At 32.1% G+C, this 18,670-nt stretch overlaps 1 protein-coding gene across 2 annotated transcripts in view; it reads right to left on the bottom strand.

Annotated features, from left to right (window-relative positions):
• The window catches only part of LOC124369178 (F-box/LRR-repeat protein 20), a 55,116-nt gene that overhangs the window by 26,704 nt on the left and 9,742 nt on the right, over window positions 1–18,670 (bottom strand). For both annotated transcript variants that reach the window (XM_046826986.1, XM_046826988.1), the window contains exons 2-6: window positions 11,572–11,639; window positions 4,816–4,945; window positions 4,122–4,285; window positions 3,878–4,035; window positions 2,851–2,990 (exon numbers count right to left, since the gene is read on the bottom strand). In XM_046826986.1, coding sequence (XP_046682942.1) covers window positions 2,851–2,990; window positions 3,878–4,035; window positions 4,122–4,285; window positions 4,816–4,945; window positions 11,572–11,639 — 660 coding nt within the window. The remainder of the gene's footprint in view (window positions 1–2,850; window positions 2,991–3,877; window positions 4,036–4,121; window positions 4,286–4,815; window positions 4,946–11,571; window positions 11,640–18,670) is intronic.

Genomic DNA, 18,670 nt, shown 5'->3' with positions numbered 1-18,670 from the left:
TGTGCATTCTTGTCTGAGGATGGTCTGTATTTTGTATTTAGCTGCTTGGAGTGAGACACTGAAAACATTACTTTTTGTCCCAGTACTTGCATTTCTCCTAAGAGGTAAGCTGTGCTGCCTTGACCTATTCTGTGCCACTTGAGGGGGAAGTGTAGATTCCGTTCTTGATTTGATTGCAAAGGATTTGATTGCTAACTCCACCTGGTCAAGTTTTGTTTTTATCTTGGTTAATTCAATCACTATAGGGGGTGAGCTTTGTGACTGTTTAGAAGTTTCAGATGCTGAAGAGTCAGTTTGTGTATAAGAGTCCTTGTGAGTTTTATATGTGACTTCTTTTCTTTCAAGTTTCTTTTGCAACATACGAATGGTCTTTTCTTGTTGGTCTATCGTTTTTAAATGATTGGATTGTCAATGAGTTGTCCTAATTTAAGATCATTGATTAATGGAGTCCTTGGCTAGGCCAAAAAACAAGGGTTCTGCAGATTTCCCTCGCTCTTTGCATGGCCTACTGCACCAAACAACAATAAGCGATATAAACGTTAAATTAATAGTAATATTTATATATTTCACCCATAGTTTATTTAATTTTTTATTGATCCTGAAGCCACTATTGCAATTTCATTATTAACTCCTTCATTTGATAAAAAATGTTTCCAACATAGAGCCTCTTTAAGGAATCCAACTAGGATGGTTGTCCTTATAAAAGAGCGTGGATATTTGAGGAACATCTTCATTGAGTGTGTATCTCTAGAGATAATAATTTGTTATCATTAGTATGTTGAAATGTAAAAATAGCACTTATGAATTACGCATTTGCAAGAGTTTACAAGAATATTTATACAAAATATATTGTTTGTGCAATCTGCATTTCATATGCAGTAATACAAAGAAGTTTTCTTTTCAACTATGGTATTTGCTTTTCTATCAGACGTTAGAGGTCACTAAACTAAATTATGAAATACTTGTTATTTTTTACTTTTTCATGATGTAATTTAAAAGAAACAAATAGTTGCAATGTGCATTTTATTTGCCACATTCACTCTTACGCAAAAGAGAATAAAGTTTACTCATAATTAAAGATTGCAATCTCCTCTAATAAAAATATTGCGATAACTCTTATTAGCGAATAGGCCAAAACAACACGCACATGTTGCTTCAGCCGTAGTAGGTTAATACTGATGATATCAATAGATACTTTGAAGAAATGGGAAGTGAAGTAAACCATCATGAGGTATTTTATGACAAATAAACAAATGAGAATAACAGTTATTTCAGCGTTAATACTGGAGTCACCGAAGAAACTGTAAATAAAATAATACATAGTATTAAGTCTAAAACTATAGGAAGTGACCAAATATCAACAGAAACTAAGTACAGTGTGAGTCCATTTGCCACTGAGGCTATTATCTATCTGATAAATGATTCACAAACTACTGTGGTACTTCCACAATCATGAAAGAAAAGAATTGTTTGTCCTATACCAAAAGTAGCCACCCCAACTAGCTTGCACCAGTGAGATCCATGTCCATATTTGCAGTAATGTTTAAGATTCTTGAGAAAACAGTAATTCGACAAAAAACAGAGCACATGAATAAACATAAATTACTTCTAAAATTAGAGTTGGGCATTACAAAGAACCATAGTACATGTATGGCCTTCAAAAATTTATTTAGTAATATGACTGATGCTAAGGGTTGTGGAAAATATAACTCCCTTAAAATGCTAGACCATTCTAAAGCTTTTGACTCTAAGAATCACAATAAGCTGATCTCAAGGATGCATTATTATGGATTTAGTGATGATCTAACTGCTTGAATAAGATCATACCTAAGAGATAAGCGCAGATTACCAGATTTTAACTGAGGTATCGAAACCTCTGCGAAGATGTGTGGCATTTCTCAGGGCACCTACCTGGGACCAGTCCTGTATATGCTATACACTGCTGACATCCCTAAATCTGTGTAAGGCTGAACAGCCCTTTTGTAAGCAAATGATTTTTATTTGCACTTGTCATTTAAGCCAGGTCTCATGACAGATGTTAGTCAAATCAATTCTGAGCATGAGAGCATCTCAGAATGGTCAGTAATTAATAACCTGAAACACCAACTCAGACAAGTCAAGTGGGATGAGTGTCTTAATTCACAGCCGGACTCTAGCTGTGTGTGACAAGGTTAATCCTCTCAACGTCGTGATTGATTGTAAACTCTAAACATGATGCTACAGATGACTCCCAGAGTGCTTTGGGAGATTGAGAGGTGTTTGTAGGGTTAGAAATCTATTTCCCGAGTACGCTAAACTTTAATTAATAAAAACAATTTTACTTTTTGTATTATACTATTGCTTCCCTACTTATGGTAAAAGCAGTTCTAGGAAGGACACAGGTCTTATCCAGCAGCCTTAAAGCCTTAAACCACAGCCATTCGTTTTATTTTTGGTTTGAAAAGGTTCGACCATGTATCCACATACTGGTAAACAGTTAATATGCTATCTATGGCGGCTCTATGCAGGACATTGAATTACTGCATGACACATAGGGTTTTGATGCTCTGTGAGTCTAACTACCTTAACAAGAGGTTCTGTTTCCATGCCAAGGCATCTCAAAGAGAAATTACAATGTTGGGCGATTTCACTTTCTTAAAGAAAATTTAGAATTGGAATCAAAGAGGTTTTTTGAACTTTAGCCCCAAAATGTATAAGCTTCGCAATGGCTCTACTCACAATATATGATTTATCACATAAATGCAAGCAAATAAAGGCATTTAGATTTGATTTGACTTACTTCTCCATATTTTAATGCACTAACAAAATATTTATTAACACTCACACACATTACATTAAAATAATACATACAATACATCCTTTGAGATTTACTACTTGTAGAACTTGACAATGCTGTGCAAGGCAGCTTATGGCCTTGTCAGTGAGTTGAACGCAACCACTTGAGTTGAAAGATTTCAGCTTTTCGCATCCATTGGCCAGTGCTTCAACACCTGCATACAGATATTGTATTAGCTATGATGATAACTAAATTGATAAAATGCATTTATTAGCCTTGAGAAAGAGAACTCATACAAAAATGCTTATTAATTTGAGGTTTTCCCTGTACTTACTCACATAAAAAGGTCATTCTATTTTTTCATCAACAAATACCTATGAAGTAAATATCCAGTGTCTATAATTTCAATATACGACGTCATTCAATAAGTAACGAGATAAATTACTACTGCTCAAAAATGGCTGAATTATCCATATGAAACTTTTAGGACATAAAGTTGACAACCTTTTGATGAGTTGTTCAATAATATTTTGGAAACATAGCCTCAAATTTTTTCAGTTAAGAATGGCAAGTCCGCACAAGAATTGCACCGTGGAAGAACAAAAGTGCTGTCATCACAATTTTAGTCCCGGAAGGTGAGAAAGATTGTGAAATCCACAAAAGAATGTTATAAGTGTACGTGATAAATGTAAAAATAAATGCAAGTGTTGGAACTGTCCATAAAACTATTCACAACAAACTTTAGTTCAAGAAAACCTGTGCGAGTGGGTGCTCTGACAACTCACAGACCCTCACAATGAAACCTGGCTTGAAATCAGTCAACAGTTAAAAAATCGATATCAGACTTAAGGAGAAAATTTTGAAAAGAATTGTACTGTGTGATAAAACATGGATTCATCCACCACTAAACTGATAAACTGTTATTTACCACCCACCCAAAATCACAATAGGGATGAGCATGATTTTTTCTACCTTAGGACAGGTATTGTACTAAAAATAATATTTACCAAATTTCGCATTTGATACTTCGATCCATACAGAAATACGTCAAAAGAATGGGAGAGAGGTGGAGAACTTAATGAAAGCACAGAAAAGACTAACCACTTTCTGTGATGTTTTCACACCAAGAGATATTTATGTGAGTAAGTTGCGGGCAGCCATCTGCAAGGGCCTTCAGTGAGATGTCGGTAATGGCACAGCACGAACCAAGGTCCAGCCTCTGTAGCTTGGAGCAGTGCTTGCTCAGCGATAGGCAAGTGCTACAACAGACCAAACTCTCAGCATCCTCCTCTTGAAATATTTGTGTTAAATGATCAACAATCAAATCATTACAAAGAAAACTTACTTATCGGTCAGGTTTTTGCACTGGTTCAAGTTGAGATCTTCTACATTGGGACAAAGCTGAGCCAGTAGTCTCATAGAGCCATCTGCAATCGACTGACACCCATGCAGTGACAGTTTTCGCAGGAAGCCTCCACATCGTCGAGAAATGTTCTCTATTACTGATCCCTGTTAAACATGCATTTTTTTATAATAATTTACTTCTATTATTCTGTTGTGTTAATCCTATAATACTTTTCCTACAATAAACTTTTTACTAGGAGTATGCTTATTTCCCCTATAACAGACTGAGTGAACACAGACAAATACAAATTATTATCTGTAGATCCATCTCTTTCGCCTGAATAAATCTATAAAGAATATTGGGCAAGGAAGTCAAAGAATTGTGGAACCTCAAGAAGGCTGAAAACATTTAGCATTTAACATTCTGTAATTTTGTCAATAGACATATCAAGGGATTGTCAAGCTTAACAGAAAACCTGTAAGGTGGTCTTCCAAATTATCTTACAATAAAGAAGTGTTCTATTATCTTACTCTATTATTCTAATTTTTATTAACTACACATTTATTATTAATTACTTTTTTTGTTATTGAGGGGAAGCTCTATACCACTCCTCCTCTTGGGTAAAACCCTGAATTCATGTGCGAGATATTATTTCTTTCAGAAGGATTAGGATTTGTTAAATTCAAGCACTTACTTCAACATCAGTCTGAAAGTCAAATAGATCAATTCGCTGCCAGTTGCTGCCATCAAGAGCAAGGATATTCCAGGCACGAGATACTTGGGCACAGCGGCATAACGACACAACATCCAAGTATGAAAAAATCCTGAAAAAATATTGCTAAATATAAGTTTGGAAAACAATAACCACAGAACAAAACAGAGAAACTGAATACAGGTTTTACCAAAAAGTGATGTTTGCAATATATTGTTCGATATCCCTTTATTCCATATTACTCTTATTGTTTTTTGTATTAGGTTGTTAAGGAGAGCAAAACAGTTTTTTAATCAATTTTTAAAAACTTGAATTTATGTTTTTATATAATTTTCTGCAAAAGAAAATATATAATACATGCTATAAATCTAATTAGAAATATTTTAAACCTTTTTTGAAAATTTGTTTTCAAACACTTTTTGTAACTATTTTATGATTGTTCAAGCTTTTGTAATAATCTTCTGGTTCTTTTATTTATATATAATCTAGTAAGTATAGCTAAATGAATTAGTTGTATTCCTCTATGTGATTCCAAGTACAGATGACTATTGTTTTGTACTGTTCCAATTACACTTACTAAGAAGGTAAACATAACCGAGAAAGCAAGTGAGATTTGTTCTTACAGTGATTGTGACTTTATTAATGTTGTAAATACATTATTTTTATAAAATAAAATAATAAAGCCAAAGTTTGTATTCAAAGACGCACGGCTATTTCATGGAAATAGACATAAGACCATGATTATCCCAGACGACCAGTTATAACTACTCCAACCTTCTGATACTCCTAGGCCTTAGTCATAAAACTCCTCTGGTATCCTCGTTGAGAAAAAAGTTATCCTCTTATGAGCAATATAATAATAACTTCCCATCTAATACCAGCAATAGCATTGTATCAATATATACTAAGATCAATTTTTAATGTAGTAACATGCAAATGTGGTGGATCATTGGAAATATCAGAAGATTTTTCATCACGGAATGGTTTTATAAGTAAGTTGTGGATCAACTGCAAGGAATATGGTGATGAACACTATTTCTGGACTTCCAATGAATTTAAGCCAAATGAAGAGTGTAGACCTAAGATATTTCAAACAAACATTAGGTTTTTTATGGACTTAGATGTATAGGCAAGGGCATGGAGGCAGGAAAAATGTTTTGGGCGATGTTGAACCTCCCTCCACCTACCTTAGCTAGATATAAGTATACAAATAATGTCAGAATGTTTGAAAAATAGTTGATGAAGATTCAATGAACAAAGCAACTCAAGAAGCTGTAGAACATAATGATAGGAATCATGAACTTAAAATAATCTTTATTCATAATTTACATTCATGTACAAAAAATGGCGTCAACTGATAGAACATCTATTCTATTACAAGAATGTAATCCTTGTCATAAAATTAAAATGATCATTAGACAAGGTTACTGTTTTAAGTACAATCTTGGTGGAAAAATTCACCAATTGAATATAAAGGATTATTTTTAAATATAATCTTTTAAAATTGTTGAAAGAGCATTGTATTTTATACCAATGTAAGTTGGGGTTTTTAAGAAAGAACTTTAACCTATAAGACGGTATTAAATAGTTATTTCTATTTCTTGTGAAATATTGGTGAAAATTCCCTTCCAGTGAGACAGTGTTTGGTGTTTGAACAGTTTTTCAAAATGCATTGATAAATATTATTAATGTAAACAGTCATTATGCCTAGTTCTTTAAATTCATCCTTTGCGGATTGATGCCAATTCAATTTCAACATAATGCGGATGGCATGTTTCTGCAGTATAAAAGTCTAACCATGTTAGTTTATGAGGTTCCTCCATATATATTTAATCCGAAAGATAAATGTGAATGAATGTGGGCAAAGTAAACTAGTTTTAATGACTGAAGTTTACAAAGTGTTGATAACCAATAAAGTGTGAGTAAACCTGATGAGATTTTGTTTGCCACATGATAGATATGATAATTCAAACTTAATTTATTATCTATGTACAATCCAAGAAATTTGGTGTTCTCAACAATTTCTATATCTTTGCCACCTAATTGTAATTTTGGTAAAATCAAGTTGGAATTAGGTTTTATATTGAAGCAAGTAAAATTGGTTTTAGATAGATTTAAGAGTAGTTGACGATCTAAGAAAGATTCCCTGATGCGTGTCATGTTATTGATGGCGGATGTTTCAATTTCATTTTAGCTTTTCTGCTAACAAAAAGATTGGCATCATCGGCATATAGACAAATTGTGCTTTTTGTTATGCCAGAAATAACACTAGGTAATCCTTTTATGTAACAAAAAAATAATAGAGAGCCCGAAATTGAACCTTGAGGTACACCATGACTATGGAGATTAGTTGGTTATGATTGTTTATATGCATAAATTCTACAAACTGTTTTCTATCGGTTAGATATGATTTAAGCCACTTGAGTGAAGTTCTGATAATCCCTGGTCCTTCGAGTTTCTCTAATAACTTATGTGGGATACATTGCATTGATATGCTCAGGTCCATAAATATTCCAATTACTTTATTACCCCTGTCAACAGAATTAATTATGGACTCGATATATGTTGCAGCTACCAATATTACAGCGCGGTTTGATCTGAAGCCAGGTTGCTCTTTATCAAGTACATTATTATTTTCTTAATACTTACTAAGTTGAATATACATTACTTATTCATATATTTTTGACATAACAGGTCACAAAGCTACCGGGCAATAGTTAGATACATCTAATTGGTTTCCTTTTTTGTGCAGAGGTTTTTTTTGACATTTTGAATTTGTCTGGGAATATGCCGGATATGATAGATGAATTTATTAAGTGCGCAAGCGGTACTTTATAACAGTTATGGGAATATCATCAAAGCCAGTTGAGAGTTTGTTCTCAAATTTGAAAATTATTTTGCTAATATCTGTCTCACTGGTTAGTTACATTGAAATTTTAACTGTTGGTTATTCCTTATAAAATTGGGAGATAAGTGAGGTGTTTTAATTTTTGGAACAACTTCGGAATCAACTACATTGATATAAAAATCATTAAAAAGTTTTGATTATAACTATAGGCTCTGAACATATTTTTTATTTATTTCTGTCTCATGTATACTCTTGACAACATTTGATTTGTTTTTTATACTCGTATTTGTATTAATCAAATTCCACGTTGTCTGACAAACATTTCTGGTGCTTAAAAGTGTATTATCCATATAACCTTATTTTGTTTTTAAAATATTTTCCTTTAGTGCTTTATTCATTTCTTTAGCTAAATTTATTTTGTCTACATTTTTTTTATTCCCACATGTGCTTAATTCTATTTTTTCTCTCTCTCTCTGATTCTAATTCAAAATCATTCCAAGAAACATATTGATCAATGCCTCTACATTTTATCACTGGGAAACACACATTAAAGTAGTAAATACAACTTTTATTACAAATATTAAATTTAGTCTACTGGTGCAAAATATACTTCCTCCCAACTCTCTTGGCTCAGCATATTTGAAAATGTTTTGAAGTTTTGGATGGAGAATTTTTTGTTTTGTTTTGGTTAATGGGTTATTGTTCATCCTTTTACTGGGCATTTTAAAAGTTAATAACTGAGCATCGTGATCAAAGATTTGTGGGTTTAAGCCAATTATATGTACTTCATTAGGATATAACTTAATAAAAACATTGTCAATAGCACTCTCAGTATTTTAAGTTATTCCAGTTGGAAAATGTATTAAGTATTCAAAGTTATGTGAGACAAAAATATCATCGAGTGATTTAAAATTTTTGATATTGACTTTAAACTTCATATTAGTATAGCCTATGACGGAACTTGGCAGAGCCGTGGTTTCAAATCGAAAAACGCTGTTGCAATTGTGACAAGCACAGATACGGATAAAGTTTTAGATGTAGAAACTTTAACTTAATTTTGTAGTGGTTGTTCTAGAGCTAAAAATGAAACGCAAAGAAGAAACCAAGAGCCAAAACGTGTAAAAAACTTTGAAGGTGCTAACGGAGCCATGGCCGTGCAGGCTGCAGTTACAATCTTCCAGTGCTCTGAACTAAAAAGACAAGTGGGCTATGTTTAAATGTTATGGGATGGAGATCCCAAGGCCTATTAAAGGCAGCAAACCATGTGACAATGTAGAAGTGAGAAAACTAGAATGCATCGGCCATGTCAAAAAACGATTAGGGACCAGACTCAGAGAGTTGAAGGCCATGTGTGGTGGGAAACAGCTTTCAGATGGAAAACCACTAAAGGTTAAAGGAAGACTTACTGACAAGGTTATTGATAAGTTGCAAAGATACTATGGTAAGGCCATATGTGATAATGGAGGCAATTCAGATCACATGCACAGAGCAGTATGGGCTACATATTTTCACCGTCTCTCTACAGATGCAAAACCAACTCATCAACTTTGCCCACCACACCCAGAAATATGGTTCAAATAACCCATAAATATCATGAAAGGACCCAGAAGCCTACTAACATAAGAAGTCAATTCCAGAACCTGTAATGTGTGAAATAAAACATGTATACAAAGTAGAAAGGATTTGCTGAAAAATGTTTGCATGGATGTACTCAAAACCTCAATGAATTGTTCAATAACATTGTTTGGACCACAATCCCAAAAAAACAAATTTGTAGGCATAAAAACTCTAGAGTTAGGAGTTTTAGATGCAATAATATCTGTTAATGATGGAAATTTTGAGAGAATAAGAGTTTTAGATGAAACAGGTGTACAAGATTAGGGCAAAAATAAAACTTTAGCTCTTCAAAATTTTGATGAGGTTAGACTTAGCGGATAGAACTTTGAAAGAGATGAACAAGGAAGCCAGGGTGAAAAAAGGACAGTAAGAAGAGGAAGAACTAAATGATGATGACTAATACCCAGGAGGCTTTTAGCTCATGTACATTATACTGGTTCATTTTCCATATTAAATATGTCTTCTGTTTGTTTTTTTATGTTTTTACAAAATTTTACTATTTTGGATATAAAAGACTAATTTTCTCAAAAACTATAAGAACTACAAATATTAAATTTTTACACAATGTATAAAACAGGGTTATAAACATGTGGAACTATGATATGAGCAATATAACCATAAATGCACCTGAAATAAAATAAAATAATCAAAACACTTATAATTTGTTTAGACATATTAACACATATGCTTGTTTATGCAGATACAAGCATAATCCTAGTTCAGTGTACACATAACATAGTATTATAAAACCTGTAGAAATTTTAAAGTGATATGACCTATAATATTTCCTGAAATAAGGTCATAAACTTTGTATATTTTAAATGGGCTTTTATGGGCCGTTCAAGTCCCCATAATTTATTTAGCATAATTTCACACTCTTTTAAAAGATAGGTAATTTTTTTCTGTCTAAAATGGTACGAAACTAAATATGTATATTTGAATTATTATTTCTGAGTTCTAAACACTAATTACTTAATAAGAGTTCATTGCAGTGTTTTTAAATTTCCTCGAACTACAAAATAAATGTAATATCAAACTTCCCTGAGTTACACTAAGAATTTCACAAATTCTAACATAATCCATAAAAAACTGTTTAAAAATGCCTTATCTGGGGACTTTGTGGAGTCTTACGACTGGTTTTTATCTAACAATATTGCTCAAATATATTGTGTCACTCACGACCTTGTATCCTTTACCTTGCAATGCTGCTACAACGGTTTCTGGACAGAGATCAACATGGATTTTTCCCATGATAAAACTTGTGCAAGCTATTTGTGATTGTAGCCTTTAAGGACATCCACCAAAACTTCAGCACCATTTGAAGAACCAACTGGACTGCAGTCGTCAACAGAGAATGTTTTCTTGAAGACAGTCTTCCAACATTTGTTGGTCATCAGCCGGCTCAGATAAATGACACAATTGTCCATTGATTACTGTATCTATTCTAAAATTGATATCTTGAAGTCTATCATTACACCATGATATTTAACTACAGGTTTGGCGTTAACTTCTCTACTTATACAGATTGGAACGATATTCGGGATTCTCTTCTAAGTTAGCAGTCTGAGCAAATATCGTTGAAAACCAGAGTTTGTCTATAGTTTCTCGCTTATAACATTTTAATTTAATTTTGTACTAATTTTTAAATTAAAATGTAAAGTTAAATGTTCTTAAAAATTTCAAGAGGATCAATATCAAAAGGATCAAGATGGCTAAGTAACCTAGAACAGATGTGTATGTATGTATGTAACATAATCTCTTATAGGGATATAAGAGATATAGATATATTTTAACAATAGAAGATTTTGTTGTTTTTTAGTTAAGTTCTAAAATGCTTATCATCCGCCAATTTATTTGTCGATGAGTGTGAAATTTCAAAATTGTATTACATCTGTAACTATGCTTTACAGCAGTGTTAATACAATACAGCAAATAAAGACTGAGCACCAGTTTTGGGCATTGGTTCAATGGTTTCATCATTAGGTGGCATGGTTCAGCTCCAACTTCTCTAATGGCCCTCATATGAGAATACCCAATCTATTTCTTTATTTAGTCTTTGATTCAGATGTTTTACATAGCAATAAATTGCAATGAACTATTTAAATTTTATATTCTACAAGCACTTAAGTATATCATTCTAGCTCCATATTTGAATAAACCTCAAGACTATGTACAATTATGAACAATAATGACTATGCTAAAATTCTAAGGTTAAAATTAAACAAAGAAGTCAATTAAAACAAGATTTATACATTAAAACTTAATTTACTCACCTTAGAAGCAATTCTTTAGGTAGTTTTTTATTTATCTGAGCTTCATCTTCCAGAAATACCCTTGTTAACTGAAATACAAAAATTATATCAAACTTTAGTTCTTAGAATATTAAGGACTCCGTGCATAATGTTAAGCATATACAAAAATTAAAAACCACATGGCAATAAACTCGACCATGGCATGGTTAAAATGTTATTGTTATGTTAAATGTTGGTTATTATTGTGCAAGAGACAAGAATTTTCACTGTCCCGCAAATTTTCATTAAAACTTTATTAATAGTAAAGTACAATAATTTTACTGAAATATTTACTCCAATTACTCATAATTACAGCACTAGATACTCTAGAAACATAATAATACTACCTCAAATCTTATTAAATCGTTTTCAAAAACTAATTGTTATTACATTTCTCAACTGCTCTACAGAATATGCATGACATATGAAGATGTATAACTTTTCCAAGCACCAGTGTTGTCAACTTTTAACAGGAAAGTATCAGAACGGCTTATCAGTTTCAGTGAAGAAGAAGTGGAGGCCGGAAGTGTTATGACCAGGTAAGACAGGCGGACCTAACCTTGCTCCCCTCACCCCTGTCATTGCATCATGCATTGTTACATCTGGCCATCCCTGGATGATAATAACTTTATCTAACTGATAAAGCTTTTTAATTATTGACCTTAATATATTATTTATTTTCATTGTTTTTTTAGCTTAAAGAGGTTGTTTGTCATCCATCATTAACAGAAAGTTCATCCACTAAACCTATTAACATTACACCTTTTTTGCTTTTCTTTTTGATTTTTGGTATTTACTTGTTTCTAATAATTTATAAATTATAATCTATTACAACAAATTTTTTTTTCTAAAATCTATTACAGTTATCGTACCATAATGGTTCAGGTCTACACACAGGCTTACTTGCCTATGTAGACCCTATTTCCCCTAATAAAACTGTATCCAATAACAGTTTTATATTTATTCTTTTTATTTTCATACACAATTACTAGCTTCATTTAGGTTTTAAAATAAAAGCGTTATATAAGATACATGTGTATTTTAATTTGTATTATTAGGAAATAAATATTTGTTCATTCACTCAATATGATTTTTAACACCTGAAGAAAAAGTTAGAACCTATCCATGAAATGTGTTATTTTTGTAACATTAACATTGAAAAATATCAGTTATCCTTACAAACAATTCATCCACTATTAATCATAAACTTTCAACCATTCAACAAAGTACTGTCATTTGATCTTCATCATCAATTCTTCTTTTATAGCTTTGAAAAACATAATTGCCTGAGCATTAGAGCAAAGCCTATCACTAGAGGGGCTGGAAACATTTATTGTTTTCTGTCTCTCTGTTTATCCTTATGATATCTCGAGAACAAATCAACTTATTGTCTTGGAATTTTGTATTCATAAAGTTTCATTTCTACAGTGTGAGTTAAAAGTATGGATACACTCTGTTTAGCTTTTGATGGATAAAGATGGAGAAATGGAACTCAGGAAACCTTTCTAGGAAATAGAAGGGAACTTTTTAGTAACTGCTACAACTTTGCCCATCTCCCCAAAATGGGATTTTGGGGGGACAGCTAAAAATTTTAAATGTAAAGACCCATTGGGCAAAGTTGTATAGTGACTAAAAAGTTCACTTCTATTTCCTAGAAAAGTGTCCCGAGTTCCATCCCTCCATCTTTATCCATCAAAAACTAAACAGAGTGTATCCATACTTTTAACTCACACTGTATATAAGCAACATTAACTTCGATGACAATGCATGGCAATATAGGATTTGGCCAAGTGGTAGTGAATTTGTTTACATTGGTTTTAAGGTTGCCAAGAAAATATATACCATGATGCTGAGAAAATTTTTGAATAAATAAATAAAAGGGGTACCATTGAATGACATTTTAACATGTGACATAAATATGTGTAGCCTAAATATCCACCAGATATCTTGAATAAATTCTGCTGGTAGAATTAGTCTTTTGTCTGCCAGGGGGGATGAAAAATTTCTTTTCTGTATGACTCTCTGTATGTCTGCAGGATATTTCAAGAATGAAATGAGTTAAGACTTGAAAGCTTGCAAGCAGCCTCAGTGAGACCTGTTACGCACACCTGGTGTGGAATATTACTACCTGGTTATTAGTTAAAAGCAACATTCTTTTTTAAGTTTTGTACTCACAAGTTTATGGTACAAACACACCATTATACAGTTTATTGTGTGATTAGACTCGTATTAAATTGTTCCAACCAAATTAGGGATAGTGACCAGGTTATCCAAAACCACTTGTACTCATTATAGCCTTTTCCAAAATATTTAAAATTCTGCTCCAAACTATCAAGTGTTGAGTAAAATAAATTTCCTTGCACATAACATGTTACCTATAAGAATATTTCAATGTGAACACAAAGTACAGTGAAATCTTGATGGATGACATGTTGATATGTAAACAGACCGTAGCATACTGTCATGACCATTAATACGCATCAGGTGAGGTGAATTATTTGGTTAAACTAACTGGTATTTAACAACATTTTAGGTTATACATGAAAAAGTTTATAAATTCATTAACATTTAGAATATTCTAAAAACAACCCTACATTTGGTACTTTCTAAGCTATTGGTGTGATAAACATTGGTTTATGCCTGATAGGGTTAGATTATTCTTAGCTTTATCAAGCCAGGATTGGAGCATGCTATTTTTCAGATCAATTGCAATCATGGCAATGTTTATACACAAATGTGTTCTAGAAAGACTTATCATGATCATAGAGAATAGGTAATTCTAAACAATTACAAATATTTAAAGACCAAAACATAGATTTTTGACATCCAAGTTTTTACATGAGCATGAGCATGAGGAAACACATGGTGGAACATTGTCACCCTGACAATTAATGGAAATAATACTGCATCACTTGGCTGATCCAGGAAAATTTATTTCACAAACTTTTTTTAATATACCTACATAACTTTTAAAATTGTATTACCTTATTGAAGAATACTTTTAGACAATTATTTCAGAAAGCTGTAATGAGATCTGAGAAAGGGATAAACTATGTAATTTAATGGCGAGTTCAGCTTTACAATACAAATTGCAACCAACTTGAAGTTGTTGATAGTGGAATTTCTGATCATTTTTAAGGATCAACAATTAATACTGTATAAAACAATAAAAACTAATGACATATGCATTCGTGCTGGGATGGATAAGATCACAGCTAAATGAAAAAATGGGTCATTTAAAGGTGGAGGAAATGAACGTCACTTTTTATCGCAAACTCAATTTCATACGTCTTAGACTGTCCTAGAGTTGAAATTCAAGTGTACCATGTTTGAAGATATGTAGATTAACAAAAAAAGACCCAAGCTTAAATTCACAAATAACCTGTGATAATGATGATAATATCATAACTGTTTCAACAGAATGAAAAATTGGGAGAAGAAGAAATTTATGGATGTTATTAGTAACAAAGTAAATCCTGTATTTATTTAGTAAAGTAACTATCTTTTGCACTTATATCAATAGGCGTAAAATAGTATCCTAATAGATAAACCACAATCAGTACGAATGACCAAACAGAAAGTGAAAAAGTGAAAAATATGATGAGATACAGAAAAATAAATAAAGGGAAACAAAACAAATACTAAACCAGAATTATTGTATAGAAAACACGTAAGCTGTCCTCACAGAGCTGAAACAACTATAAAAGATTGCTTGAAAAAGAACTAGTGCTGAAAAGAAGCAACACACTCTGGAGCATCTTATACTGAAATGCAAACAAAATAGGCAATTAATAATTTTTTAAGTTTTTTTAAATATTCTTTGAATGATTTCTCTTCCTCCTGAGCAAATGAAGGCCCTCATTTTTTTTATGGCTGATAAGGAGTTATTACCTAGGAAGAAATTGTGTAGCCTACAAATAACACTGTTATATGCAATTATACTTCTGATTTCTCCTCTTCTCCAGAATCTGGTTTCTCAACCACTACCTCACCACTCTTTTACGATAATTGTGATTTTAATCAGATAACATTATAGGTTATTTGTTGATTTATGCTTGGATAACCTGAGCTGTTTATACAGTGCACAAATATGTAAACACGGTATATCTGTAAATCAGATTTACCATAAAAGAGTGTTTCTTTCATTTCCTTCTAGGGAAATTGATCAATGCATTAAATTGCAAATAGAGATAAATTACAAACAATACCCAGTACGAGTGACCAAACAAAAAAATGAAAAGTATGATAAGAAACAGAAATATACATAAAGGGAAACAAAACGAATATTTAATCACAATTATTGTTAAGAAACACAAAAACCTAAATAAAATGATAAATTTTTCGACTAATCAATGATCTTATTTATACATAATGGATTGTTTTGGTCACAGTGATACAATGACTCCTACGTCATTAGCCACTCCTCTCTGAAAGCTGTATTGCAAATTAATAACTTCATCAATCTGGGTTATTATATATTAATCATCGATACATCCCTAACATTTCTTCTAAATTCTACTATGAGGAGTTCGCTAACTTTATTAAAAAATTACAACTTGCATCAACTACGGTTACGTTTCCCTATACAGAATTCATTGAAACTTTCTCAATTTATTGTTAACTAAAATATATTCTTCAATAAGGTAAGCATATTTTAAAACCCAAAAAAACTTTTGGTCGAGAAAAAAAGTTTGTAATGGTAAGTCATAATGAAGTCATGATTTTCATTAGCTGTCAAGACTTACAATGCTACTCCTCCAGCCACCTAATGCTCAGTTAAATAAATTCAGATGCTGAAAAAAGTTTGGAATTACCTATTGCTCTACACTCATGATAAATCTTTCTAACATACTTGCAAAATCATCATCATGATAGCAAATGATCTAGAAGCTAGCTATGATCCATCCCTGACTTTATAAAAGTAAGAGTAATCTAACCCTATCAAGTATAAACTAATGTCTATTCACCCCAATACCTTGGAAAATACCAACATTTTTAGAATATTGTAACTTTAATAAATTCATTCATCCTAGGATATTCTTAATTTAGATTAAGTTAGTTTAAGAAAATAATAGTTTTTATTCACCTCACATACTACAATTAATATTGTATTAAATAGTATTATTTTTATGTAGAGAGGCAGGTAAAACTTAAATTTGAAGGTAGACTAGCCCCCATTATCCTGCTCATTGCCTTTTTGAGCCATTGGCCTGTTCAAGGATCTTATCCTTAAAACAGAATAAGGGGAAGAATCGGCACAATATAAGGTCAAAATTACTGATAACACGTACTACGGTCACCTGAAGCTGTGCTATGTCTAAGTCTGATCCAATGTCCGACGACTTAGAATGTACAGCGACTCATCTTCCAAAAGTAATCTAAGGCAGTCATATCACATGAGCCAGGCAGCAGAACACATTTCAACTTTTACTTGATTAATTCTAGTAGTATACTCATTTGCAGTATCAAATCCAACGTTCTCATCAAAATTTGTTTTTATCTCCAACAAGTACTAAATAAAACCATTAAATTTCTTTACCCCAAAAAAAAAATAAAATCACCTTGTGGGGCTACCTCCTTGAGCTACCACCCCTCAGCATGTGCCTAGTGGGAAATCTGGACCTGACACTAATGCAATAGGCCAATAATTGAAAAGTATTGCAGCACTTATCTCAACTGAAACAAAACATGCAATCAAGTTTGATGAAAATAAAGTTTCAGCTAACTCGGGAAAAATTTTTATCATAAAATACAAGAAAGCCATAAAAATAAAGAAATTCCCCTAAAACAAGGTTTCAGGCTTTTTTATTACCTATTGGCTTTCAACAAAAGTGACTGCTGGCCAATTTTAAGCACATCATCAAAATGTGATTAAAACAACTCCATCCAGAAACAAACACAGAAAAATATGTCAACTTATTAATTTAACAACCAATAATGAGTTATTTTATTAATTATTAGCATAAGACAGTTACTTAGCCAAAGGCTATTTTTCCTCCTTCATCCATGTCACAAATCGAAAGAAGATTTATATGTTAAGATGAGTCAGTGTTTGTATCGATGGAGGTTAGGTATATACCGAGTGTTGTATATGTATCTCAAATACTAAGGGAAATACAGAAAAATTTGCATTAAATGTCCTTTCAAAAGTATTTTCATTCAAAAACTAACATCGGAAATTAAGTCTTGTGAGACCTTTTCCTTTCTACCCGTCCAATAAGTTCCCTACAAAAAGTCCAATACGTTCCCTACAAAAAAATATGTGTCCGTGTAGTAAAACACTTAGTTACCTATAATTTGCACCATTACATAACATATCATGTAACACATAACAGTAAAAACAAAAAGTGCAAGTTAATTTTCTATTGGTTGTTGGCACAACAATCATATTAAACACAAATTTTTTTATATATATTAAAAATAAATTAATTATTAATTTAATTGGTTATTTGTTTTAATACTTTAAATAATAGAACAAGTACAACTACAAATTAACTGATTGCCTACATATTTTCTTGAAGAATTGAGTGCCCTTGGCACATGCCACTGACAAAGAGTTCTTTGGAATTATAATAAGGTCAAAATAAGTCTTTTAGATGAACTCTTAACATTTATGACATATTTTTATATCAACTGTGTTACATATGGCTTCTCGCACATTTCTCAATGGTGTAACAATGAGCCACCTTTTTTTTTAAACAGTAATCTCAAGCATTCTAGAGATACGTAAACTATTGTGTGTGGAACAAATTCCAATTTCTAAAACCGCCTCCTTATCTTTGAATGTCTAAATTCAATTCCAGTTGGGAGCCTGCTAGTTAAAGACCAAAACCTAACAACAAACAGCCTCTGGAAAATGAAGGCTATAAGTCTGTGCTGGAGATGTCCTTTATGTTCCAAAATTCAACTTCTGCATGCTGATTTTCTAGGCCAGTGATAGTTGAAAGAATTTCACTGTTTAGTGAATCTAATGCAATCATAATCTAAACTGACATAGCTCCATTTGATATATTACAGCTTTCAAAATAATTCTTTTAAATTGCATTGAACTGAATTGAAAACCACTTTATTCATAAAAGTA

Source organism: Homalodisca vitripennis, chromosome X, assembly GCF_021130785.1.
Source record: "Homalodisca vitripennis isolate AUS2020 chromosome X, UT_GWSS_2.1, whole genome shotgun sequence".
NCBI classification, from domain to species: domain Eukaryota; kingdom Metazoa; phylum Arthropoda; class Insecta; order Hemiptera; family Cicadellidae; genus Homalodisca; species Homalodisca vitripennis.
This window is presented reverse-complemented; position numbering and strand designations above follow the sequence as displayed.